Source organism: Acanthopagrus latus, chromosome 22, assembly GCF_904848185.1.
Source record: "Acanthopagrus latus isolate v.2019 chromosome 22, fAcaLat1.1, whole genome shotgun sequence".
Taxonomy (NCBI): domain Eukaryota; kingdom Metazoa; phylum Chordata; class Actinopteri; order Spariformes; family Sparidae; genus Acanthopagrus; species Acanthopagrus latus.
This window is the reverse complement of record NC_051060.1, coordinates 2,847,842-2,859,438: the sequence shown is the minus strand read 5'-3', so window position 1 is coordinate 2,859,438 and position 11,597 is coordinate 2,847,842. Positions and strand designations below refer to the sequence as shown.

General features: G+C 38.9%; 1 protein-coding gene across 1 annotated transcript in view; it reads right to left on the bottom strand.

The window, feature by feature from the left end:
* Positions 1 to 690: 690 nt before the first annotated feature.
* LOC119012979 overlaps positions 691 to 11,597 on the bottom strand; it is a 47,063-nt gene continuing 36,156 nt past the window's right edge. The window contains exons 23-35 of the mRNA XM_037087261.1: positions 9,009 to 9,212; positions 8,189 to 8,295; positions 8,041 to 8,099; positions 7,813 to 7,952; positions 7,514 to 7,726; positions 6,614 to 6,823; positions 6,356 to 6,508; positions 6,065 to 6,255; positions 4,683 to 4,853; positions 3,180 to 4,580; positions 3,017 to 3,058; positions 1,479 to 1,538; positions 691 to 1,352 (exon numbers count right to left, since the gene is read on the bottom strand). Coding sequence (XP_036943156.1) covers positions 1,335 to 1,352; positions 1,479 to 1,538; positions 3,017 to 3,058; positions 3,180 to 4,580; positions 4,683 to 4,853; positions 6,065 to 6,255; positions 6,356 to 6,508; positions 6,614 to 6,823; positions 7,514 to 7,726; positions 7,813 to 7,952; positions 8,041 to 8,099; positions 8,189 to 8,295; positions 9,009 to 9,212 — 2,969 coding nt within the window. The 3' untranslated portion in view covers positions 691 to 1,334. The remainder of the gene's footprint in view (positions 1,353 to 1,478; positions 1,539 to 3,016; positions 3,059 to 3,179; positions 4,581 to 4,682; positions 4,854 to 6,064; positions 6,256 to 6,355; positions 6,509 to 6,613; positions 6,824 to 7,513; positions 7,727 to 7,812; positions 7,953 to 8,040; positions 8,100 to 8,188; positions 8,296 to 9,008; positions 9,213 to 11,597) is intronic.

Sequence of the window (11,597 nt, the reverse complement as noted above, 5' to 3'; positions counted from 1 at the left end):
GCTTCTGAATAATATAATGCCAACCAATAAGGCGACTCCAGAGCAGCCGTCTTGGCCCTCGACGCGGCCAAGCCATTTGACCAAATTGCTCTTAGGAGATTTGGAATTGGGGACTCCTTCATTACTTGGGTAAAGATGTTATACCTCTGCCCAAAATCCTGCATCCTCACCAATAGTGATAAATCTGGGCCTTTTGGGTTGCCCCTACTCTTCAGTTGGTCTCCCCATTTTCAGGAATTATTATTGGGCAGCTAATGCTAGGGCCTGGCAGGAGGGTCAGCCCGGTGAGGCTCCAAACAGCTCTCATTGAAGCCACAGCAGTACAGGGCTCCTTTTTACCATCCCAGGTGGATAGGGTGTTTGCAGACTGGAGAGAGAGTGGACTTGTGGCCCTCAAAGCAGACAAACATTTTGATTCATTTGGTCAGCTGACAACAAAGTTTAACTTACCAAATTCTCATCACTTTCAATATCTCCAAATCAGGCACTGTGTTAAAGGTGTATTTTCAAATTTTGATACCATGCCAACAATTTGCCCATTTTATGATATCATGCTGCTTCTTCCTGACTCCAGGCACCTAATATCTCACTTTGTGTCCTTTTTCTCCACCTCTACATCCACTCATCATCTCAGAGAAGCCTGGTCTAACGAGCTGAAGCTTCAGGTGCCTGACGATACCTGGAATGAAGCTTTGACCAGAATTCACACCTGTTCTATAAATGTTACAAATTATATGCAAATCAGGTTTGGATTAGGTTTGAATCTTAAACTGCATAGAATCTATCCATCGCTTTCCCCACTGTGTGACCGATTCGGAGCTGCAGAGGGTTCGTTATCACATCTTTTTTGGTTATGTCCTCAACTGCATAGGTTCTGGTGTGATGTATTTCAGTGGCTTAGCTGGTTCTAAAACTTGGACATTGCTCCTGACCCAGAGCTGGCACTCTTTGGGTGCTCAGAGAATGCCCTCAGGTTGAATGCCTTGAGATGCAACAAGCACTAATGCTTGGCATGTTTGCTGCAAAGAAAATGATTCTCCTGGACTGGAAATCCCCCACTCCCCCCTGCTTTTAAAAATGGCTCAACGAAATGATTGGGATTATCCAGATGGAAAGGATATGCTTCTACATCTTTAAAACACAAAACCACGTTCTGAGCATTTGGAGTCCATTCATTGACTATCTTAAAGACATGTAATCCTTTTTCTGCAGAGATGTGCTCTTGACTGTACTGCAACTTCTATTTCTGTAACACCTGGCCATGTAGATAACGGCAATATTACATTCATCCAAGGCACACTTTTAATTTTATTTGGCAGCTCTGTTGTTCTGTGTTATTCTGTTGTGTTTTCCTTTTCCAAAAAATAAAAAAAATAAAGAGAACTGAATGAGATTTCATTAAAGATTTTTGTAAAATTTTAACAGGTCCAACAAACAAAGTCTAGGCAAGTTTTGAGATAAAGAAGAAAATAACTTACTTTTGTCGAACTAGAGCCTGTGCTTGATGTAGGTAATCTTCTTGAAAGAATAGAACGGATCTGCAGGCACAATCAAATTGATCTCACTGTCAAAATGTATAGTATTTTACAGATTAAAATGAGCAGACTGATACCATTCTTGTATCTGTGTGCTAAATATGAAGCAAGGGTGCAATTAGCTAAAATCTATTAAGCTAAGCTAAAGTTGTGATCAAAAGTTTACATACACTTGTAAAGAACATGTACATCGGTGATTTCTACAGCTCTCATTTTTCTGCTGGAATAAGTATAACACATACATCACAAATACATTCATGAAGTTTAGTTCAATAATTAATTTATCATAGGTCTTCTGAAAGTTTAACCAAATGTGCTGGATCAAAAGTGTACATACACTAATTCTAATATTTGGTTAAATGTCTCTTGTCCTTTTTAACCTCTGTCAGGTGATTTTGCCATCAACAAGCTTCTGGAAATTCTCTGGCTGAATTTTTATCCACTCTTCTTTTCAGAATAGGTGAAGTTCAACTAAAATCGTTGGCCTACTGGCAGAAACTTGTTTCTGATGATTTTAGGTTTTTAGGAATTTGGGGATACTCCTCCTTCTTCATCATTCCATTTACTTACTTTAGAGCAGCAGGTTAACTGGCAGCAAAAAATCACACATCCTAATACTACCACCACCATGCTTGATGGTAGGTATGGTGGTCCTGGGGTTGAAGGCCTTGCATTTTTGTTTCCAATGATATTGCTGGTTATTGTGGCCAGTCTCAATTTTTGTATCATCTGACTACAGAGTTTCCCTCCAGAAGGTTTTTTCTTTGTCCATGTGATCCGCAGCAAATTTCAGCTGACCAGTTTTCTCTCAGCAGCAACGTTTAGTTTTTTTTTTTTTTTTTTTTTTTTTTTTTTTCCTGAACGTGGCAGTGACAAAACTGTGCCATGCACTTTATACTTACAACACTGTTGTTTGTGAAGTTGATCTTGGGACCTGTGACTGCTTTAAAATGGCTCCAAGTGACTTTGTGACTTGTTCAAATCAATAATGTGCTCTTTCAGATCCATGCTGAGCTCTTTAGACTTTCCCATTGTGGAGTTTGTGGCTGGATCAAAGTCTGTATGTATATTTTTGACCCAACAGATTTGGTCAAGTTTCAGACAGGCAGGACCAGTAGGAGAAATACTACTGCATGTTTAATGAGCTGCATAATCAGGAAGTAAAATTGGAAGCTAGAAAAATCTGGGGTGTATATAGCCATTTCTCTTTGGACATTTTTGCATTATCCTTCCTCTCTATTTTATTTTTGATAGTTAAATTGCATTTTGCTGTCAGTACTTTGTGAATGCAGGACATTAAATTGTATTGGAGTATTTTTGCATTGTGATTTTGGTACATTTCTCAAATAAGGAATCTTCTGATTCTGATTCTGATAAATACTTTCTCCATTAATGTCAGATAATCCTCTCATCTCACTCTCAACAAAAAGTTCCAAAAGTATTTCCCAAAATGTCAAACAATCTTTGTAAAGTTAACATACCTTTGAATCAAATAGTGTCCCAAACACTAAAATGAAGAAACCCTGGTAAAAGACAGATAAAAAGCACATTTCTTTATATTTATGAGGGAACAACACAGAATGTTATACTATTCTTAACTACTGACATTAAATTACAACCTTGTTTTTCAATGGATGCAGATACCTGTAGTGAACTGAAGAATGCAAAGGCTATGTGGATTCCTTCATTTGTTGACGATACCATGGTTCCCACGCCCAAAGACCAGGTCAGTCCAAATAAAGGAGTCAAAATGATCACACACCTTGCAATGACCACCATTGTACTTTTTTCATCTGCTTGGGTGGTGTCTCCTACACCTCTTCTTAGCATTTTGAACAAGACAACAATCACTATTAAAATGTTGATAAAAACTATGGTCAAGGCAGGTATCACGAGGGACAACAGGGCCTTTGTTTCTGTCCAGTTGAGCCAGCAAACTTCTTCTCTCCTTATATAACCATTTCCTGATGCTGTGACAGCAACAGTTATAACAGCTATAATCAGAGGACAACCATAGCCTAAACTGAAGCCAATGGCCAACATGGTTGACCTGGACATGTGGGAGAAAACCATGACTGTCCGGTAAAAGAGCAGAAGGCCTGACACAAGCATCCAAAAGAACAGGGCAAGGTAGAAAAAGTGCATAAAAAATGTTGTTGTGCTGCATGTTCCAACTGGAATGTCATAGTCTTCTCCTGGGTTTTCAAGAGGGTTCTTCGCAATAGCAGCAGCAATGATGAAGCAGATGTCAGCGATCAAAAGAGACAGGGCAGTGTTAACGATGGAAACATGTCGCATGAAAGCAGTGCTATTTCTGGTTATGGCTTTCCAAACGTATCCTTCAATAATGAGACATATAACCAAGCTTGCCAGAGATATCCCAACTCCAACATAAGTGATTATATCCAGGGCATGTTTGAGTTCTGGGGGGATTTCTGTTGCCATCAGTATTGAGAAGGAGGTAAGATGGTTGCAACTACAGGTTACTGTGTTGTTTATATCCGAAACAAACGTACAACCATCATTATCCCAAGCACCCAGATTGTCAAAGCGTGCGTAATTCCAGAAGACACACTGTGGGTTTACTGACAAGGAGTTGTCTAGCTTATCATAGCGCAGAGTGACATTCTGAATTGTTGCATTTATTTGGACTAGCACCACAGCAGCATTGATGGCATTATCATTGACATTGTCATTGCTGATGTCATTGAAGAGACTGGTGTCAAAGCTGGAGTACCTTGCTGGCATAACATTATTAAGGGTGAATAAGGCAATGGTGGTGATCAAGACATTGTTCTGGTTGGTATCTGGAATGTATATTTCAATGCTTGAGTTCAGATCTGCCATGAAGTTGTTGTCAAACATTGTTCGGGTGAGCAGGATATGTTGAATTTTGATGACAAACTCCCCAACCAACCCACTGGACAGAGTCTCCAGTGAACCCAGTAATTCTGAGCTTGCATTGCGGGACTCATTTGCATTTAGAACTGCCCAGGACTCTCTTGCATCATCACCAATGATGACATCAACTGTTTCAAGAACATTCTATAAAATGAAGAGATATTGTGAGGTTACAACCTTAGCAGAAAGGCAAATTTACATAACATATATTTAGTAAGGGACTACAGAAGGGATTGTTTAACCTACCTCCATGATGGATTTACTGACTTCACTGTCAATGGAAACAGTTGCAATGGTGCCAAGAATGTCAACAACAGCTGATATAGTTGCAGATGAATTTACAATGTCTTTACTTTCTTCCTGGACAGTTTTGTTTAGATTTGCCACAAATTCTGGCAATTCATCCACAATCAAATCCTGAAACATTAAAAACATATGAACTTTGAGACCATTATTAGTATGATACTGCAAACTATTCATGAAAAAGACATATAGAGACATTTCTCTGTGTCCACCACACTAACCCTAACCCACACAGACCTGCACGATGACACAGGTCAAACTTTCTACTGCTGAATACCTCCAAGACCAAAAAGATGGTGGAGGATTTCTAGAGAAACAGACAAAATTTGCAACCACTGTCTATTGAGGGGGTTGATGTGGGGGTGGTCAGCCACTATAAGTTGGATGACAAACTGGACTGGTCAGCAAACAATGATATCCTTCACAGGAAGGAGCAGAACCAACTCTATTTTCTGAGGTTGGACTCATTAAACATCTGTAAGAAACTGCTGCTGATGCCACCAGTCAGCTGTTGCCAGCATTTTCTTCTATGCTGTGCCGGGGAAGCAGCATTAAGAAAAGAGATGCTAAGCAGCTAGACACACTGGCGTGGAGAGCTGGCTCTGTGGTTGGGATGGAGCTGGACTCAGTGGCAGAAAGACAGGTGAGACTGGATGCTGATGAAGACTCAGCTGCACTCTGCTGTACTGTCAATTACTGGCTGTATTAGCCGCAAAATTTGCTTTGTTTGATAAGGAGTTTTTAGTTCCTATTTATGTGTTTATGTTTGTTTCTATATGCGTTTGATTTATATCATTAGTTTATTCTTGCACTATTCTTTGTTAACTTCTATCTGCAATACATGCACTGTTGAACCCCTTTACAGATAAACTACCTTAGTTTGCACATACTGGAGTGTGGCAGTTTATTGTTGTGGTGGCCAGAATATCACTTCAGTGCTGTGTGTGTTTTTTATACTTATATTTTCTTCATACTCTTTATACTATTTTATTGGTTACATTTTGTTTTTTTATACTCTTTTATTATGTTGGCATTTTTGTTTTGTATGTGTTGTATTAGGAATGTCCCACTTGAGTTTTGCCAGATTTGTATTTGTTTGTCTGAGGACAGACTTTGTCAATATGACACTGTAAGTGTGTATGCAATCACAAAACTTTACAGATTGAGATGAAAACCGAGTCCAAAAATGTGTGTAGTAAAGGGACTACAGTGTATTTTTCACAGTGTTGGTGCCATAGTGTAACTGTTGTGATGTTAACAATATTTCCATGTATGGTACACTCTGTGAGTACATTTCTAATGGGTTAATAAGGTAGAGCACCTACCTGTGAGTCAATTAATAACTCCTTGATTTCTGTTATGATGCAGGTGTCCTCTAGCAGTTTCCATACCCCTATTTCCTCTCTGGTTTGCTGACAGGTTGCAGTCTTGCTCCCCTCTTGACCATTATCACATCCAATGCTTGAAATGTCACCTGCTCGTCCAGTTCCATACTCAGCATTGTTGCATATAAAACCTTAGAGTTTAAAAAAATCAATTGAGTGTTACACAGTGAGATCTCACAATGACATAATAAAGTAGAAACTGTATCATCACATTTCAAACACTGCGCTTACCGTCTCTAAATATTATCATAGCTGTTGTCACTTCATAGTCCTTTGCTTCATCTACCTGACATGTAAAACGTATTTCTCTTTGCTGTGGTCCGCTGCAACTTCCTAGCTGGTAATCATGCTTGATGCAGTAGGATTCTCTATCCTCAGTGACATCTGTGAACATTTAACACATTTAAGTTGTGATTAAGATAAACTGTTGATTGCTTTGACCGTTATCAGCAATGATCAAGAGTTATTTAGCACTGATTTCATAGTTACCTGAGGATAAAACAGTGTTGGCTAGAAACCACTTGACTTTATAGGGTGCCTGCACACAACACTGAAGTTGTTCTTTATGTCCCTCTTTGCATTTAACATTAACTTTACTCTGAAGCCGCACAATGGGAGCTTGTTTGATGGCAACTCTTTTTACAAATCCTTTCTGGAGGAAATTCATCACTCTGCCTCTCAGAGTACATTGATAAAGTCCTGTGATTAAGAGAAGTATTGATGAATGCATTGGTATACTCTAAAAGAAAAACAAAAAATTGTCAATATGTCAACATGGCAGCTGTGACAAAATATTTGCACAAAATACATTGGCAGTGTTCGTGATTGTTGTGTGCAGGACAACATTTATGTAGTAGCAGGTAGTATTATGCTCTTTTATTTACAGTTTGGAGTGGTGTTATTGGAAAATATTGGTTGGTAAATATCAATATATGGATACTGAATTTCAGTACATTTTCTGCAGTATCAATACATGCAGCAACAGAGAAACACATTAATTTTAGGGGCCAAATGTAAAAGAAAAATGTATCAATTGCGATATTTAATGTTTACTATCTTTCTGCTGTTCTTGGCTACAAGCCAACAAGCTGTTTCTCATTATCATGTGTTAACCTTGTTGTATTTCTTCTTTTGATGAAAATCAAATATGCCCTCAACGGCACTTTTCCCTCACGATATCAAAAAATAATTTTCTTTAGGTATTGTTTCCTAGATGCAAATGACAGTGTTGTGACAACAGTGGTATGAAAATTACAATAATAATTCTACAATATATCTCATAATTAAAATGAAACATAGATTTATACATTGCACACATGAGAAATTTCTGAATTGTGCAAATTGGATGAATAAATCTTAAATCAAGAAATACTGCTAGCTTTGACTTACCAGTATCAGCAAGGATGACATTGTTAACTTTAAGCATGGACTTTCTGTCAGAAGTTGTTATTTTCATCCGTATGCCGTTTTTAATTTCCCGCCCTCTAAATGTCCACTCTGAATCAGAGATTTGTCCCACATCAATGTTTTGTGGAGGGCCACACAATAGTGTCATGGTGTTACCAGTGTAAGTAAGGTCTGGATAGCTGATTGAAGTTGGACCTTGGAGAAAGTAAAAGAGATCTGAACGGAATCCCATTAAGTTAATCAAAAAATAAGGTTAAAAACTATTGACTTTCAGAACTTACTGTTGTAAAATGCAGTCACTGAGCCAAGGACAGGGGCAATGGGCCTCATCGCTTCTGGGACTTTTTCATTTGTTTCAGCTATTTCATCTGGAATAACTTGTGTTGTCTGAACAATGTATTCTGTGATTATACTTCCTTCTCTGTAAGAACAAAGATATGCTACAGTGGTGATGTTGAATGTATATAGATTCCAACCTCCAGATGTTTTCAAAGTCAGATTTCCTCTACCTGAATGCTTTTACAGAGACATCTTGAAACCCTGTGATTCTCTTATACTGCTCATCCAACTGTGGAGAAGTTTTATAATATAAACATTAGAACACCAGGACCTGAAAATACAAGTTAGAATTGGAGATTGTGCTAACAATGCAGTTACCACTGAATTAATCCTTGATTCAAGCTCCTTGTATGTAGAACTTTCTGAATCATTTAATTCTGATGTGTATTCCTTGTCTAATCTGACCAACATTTCCACATCAAATCCTGCATTGAAGAAAAGAAAATATTAAAGGTTAAGAAAAAGAAACATGCCAGACAAAACACAGACAGTATACCACAATACAAGAAAGGAGAAGAGTGTAAGTTAATGTTTATGGGGGCCTTTTTTCTAAAACCTTTGTTTCAAGGTTCCCTTTAGTACTTACTTGCATTGCCAGCGAAGATCAATAGTACTTAAAACCATAACTCTCAAAAATGCTCATAATCTTTACACTACACAGACCAATATTCAAGCAGTGTTTTTAGGCATTTTCCCCCTTTTTATTCTTATAGCATTGTGGCAGATGCACACATGCATTCTATCCTGTCCCTATTAATAACTTACACGCTGTCAAAATATTTGAGATTAGGCATTATTACTTGTGAGCTCATATTAGGAAAGGAGCCTGAAAAACATTCAGTGAGCCAAAATGTACAATGCTTGACATTTTGAAGAAGTCTGTATAATTACAAAGTATTCAAATAACAAGTAAACATGCTGTCCTCTCAAATCATGTAAGTGCCTCTTGGCTTAGTGGGTGTTGTTTACTCGTTTTACTTGTTATTTTTACTTAGTAGCACGCTAATTATGCTATTTAATTATGTTATCATACAACATCTCATATAAGGTCATCCATAGTATAAGTTTCATGTACTTTCTGATGGATAATAGGATAATCCATGGTGTCTCCTTACCCCTTTTTTTGATAAAACAATACCTGCAACAGTTGTAGAAGTGATCCCAGACGCTGAAAGGGTACTAGTAGCAGTTGTGCTAGTAGTGGGGATGGAGCTAGCTGGAGTGACTTTGGTGGTGGTAATAGTCTTTGTTGTTTCAGTGAGGTCTGTGGCTGGAGCAAGGGTAGGTGTAGCCTCTGGCATTGTGGAGCGAACTGTGGTATTTTGGCTGGTCACACTAGTAGCTGAAAATACAACAGTTTAAAAGTAGGTATTGATTACTTGAAATTTCCTTAAATGTTAAATCCAGATAATTTATAGCTGCTCAACAATTTGTAACTACTATCGCGTCACAGTGGTGGGTTTTGTTAAGGCAGACATATTTCACATGACCTTATTTAAAAAAAAAATGATAACATAAAAATATTTTAAGCTTGGTGTTGCATATGTTGTATGCAAATGCAATAAGAAAGTGGGAGAGGAGGATTACCCCATCAGTAATTTCTCAGTATCTACTGGTAACAATGATGTTTAGTGAAGTTGTGGCTGGCAATAGATATTGAAAAAATATATTATTTCTAAATTATGTTGATATAATGTATGATACACTATATTACCAAAAGTATTCGCTCACCTGCCTTTACTCATTCTATGAACTGAAGTGCCATCCCATTCCTAACTCATAGAATTCAATATGATGTCGGTCCACCTTTTGCAGCTATTACAGCTTCAACTCTTCTGGGAAGACTGTCCACAAGGTTGAGGAGAGTGTTTATAGGAATTTTTGACCATTCTTCCAAAAGCGCATTGGTGAGGTCACACACTGATGTTGGTCGAGAAGGCCTGGCTCTCAGTCTCCGCTCTAATTCATCCCAAAGGTGTTCTATCGGGTTCAGGTCAGGACTCTGTGCAGGCCAGTCAAGTTCATCCACACCAGACTCTGTCATCCACGTCTTTATGGACCTTGCTTTGTGCACTGGTGCACAGTCATGTTGGAAGAGGAAGGGGCCCGCTCCAAACTGTTCCCACAAGGTTGGGAGCATGGAATTGTCCAAAATGTTTTGGTATCCTGAAGCATTCAATGTTCCTTTCACTGGAACTAAGGGGCCAAGCCCAGCTCCTGAAAAACAACCCCATACCATAATTCCTCCTCCACCAAATTTCACAGTTGGCACAATGCAATCTGAAATGTACCGTTCTCCTGGCAACCTCCAAACCCAGACTCGTCCATCAGATTGCCAGATGGAAAAGCGTGATTCATCACTCCAGAGAACGCGTCTCCACTGCTCTAGAGGCCAGTGACGGCGTGCTTTACACCATTGCATCCGACGCCTTGCATTGCACTTGGTGATGTGTGGCTTGGCTGCAGCTGCTCGGCCATGGAAACCCATTCCATGAAGCTCTCTGCGTACTGTACTTGGGCTAATCTGAAGGTCACATGAAGTTTGTAGCTCTCTAGCAATTGACTGTGCAGAAAGTCGGCGACCTCTTTGCACTATGCGCTTCAGCATCCGCTGACCCCTCTCCGTCACTTTACGTGGCCTACCACTTCGTGGCTGAGTTGCTGTTGTTCCCAAACGCTTCCATTTTGTTATAATAGAGCTGACAGTTGACTGTGGAATATTTAGGAGCGAGGAAATTTCACGACTGGATTTGTTGCACAAGTGGCATCCTATGACAGTTCCACGCTGGAATTCACTGAGCTCCTGAGAGCGGCCCATTCTTTCACAAATGTCTTGTTTCACAGTCTGCATGCCTGAGTGCTTGAATTTATACACCTGGGGCCAGGCCAAGTGATTAGAACACCTGATTCTGATCATTTGAATGGGTGAGCGAATACTTTTGGTAATATAGTGTATTTATAAATATAACACTGACAACTATTCAAGCCCATAACCCCATATATTTTTTTTTCATTCTCAACATTTTTATACTGTAACAATATATTTTTTGTCCTACATTGTGACAATTGTTGAAGGTGTTACTGTTTCAACAGCTGTGGGTGCAACTATTGAGGAGGACTGTCTAAATGTATGTTCAACTAAACATGTAATGTATGTTAAACTGAAAAGTTTAAAGCATCATTATGTCGAATTGGCATGTTGTTAGATTTTGCACCCCCATACATACCCACCACTTGTAAATGCAAATCCCAGGTCAGTAACAGTTTGTTAGACTTATGGTGGATGCAATGTACAAACAGAACTCATTATATATTAACAATGTTATGTCTTTAAAATGTGTATCTTCAAGTGAATAGCCTTTTTTTACACTATAGCCACTGAAGTGAAAATCACTTACTGAGATTGCAAAACAATGTTGAACATGGGACATTCACACCATCCAATATTAAGGGTGGTTGTCACACCGCGGTGAGGGATGTCCTGTCATGGGATTTTTGTCTTGTGAATTTCATGTTTTATTTTGAAAGGTAACTCTCCTATCATTTCAGGTCACTTGCCTTTCCTCTTGTGTCACTGGTCTGACGTCATCCCTAATCCTTGATTGTTTCCACCTGTGCTCCCCTCCCTTATGTGTATAAAGTCTTTGTCTTCCTCTGTCTGCACTGCCAGAGTATTTCTTTTGTTTTGTCGAATACATCCAGCCTTGTTCATAGTCTTGTCCTGCAT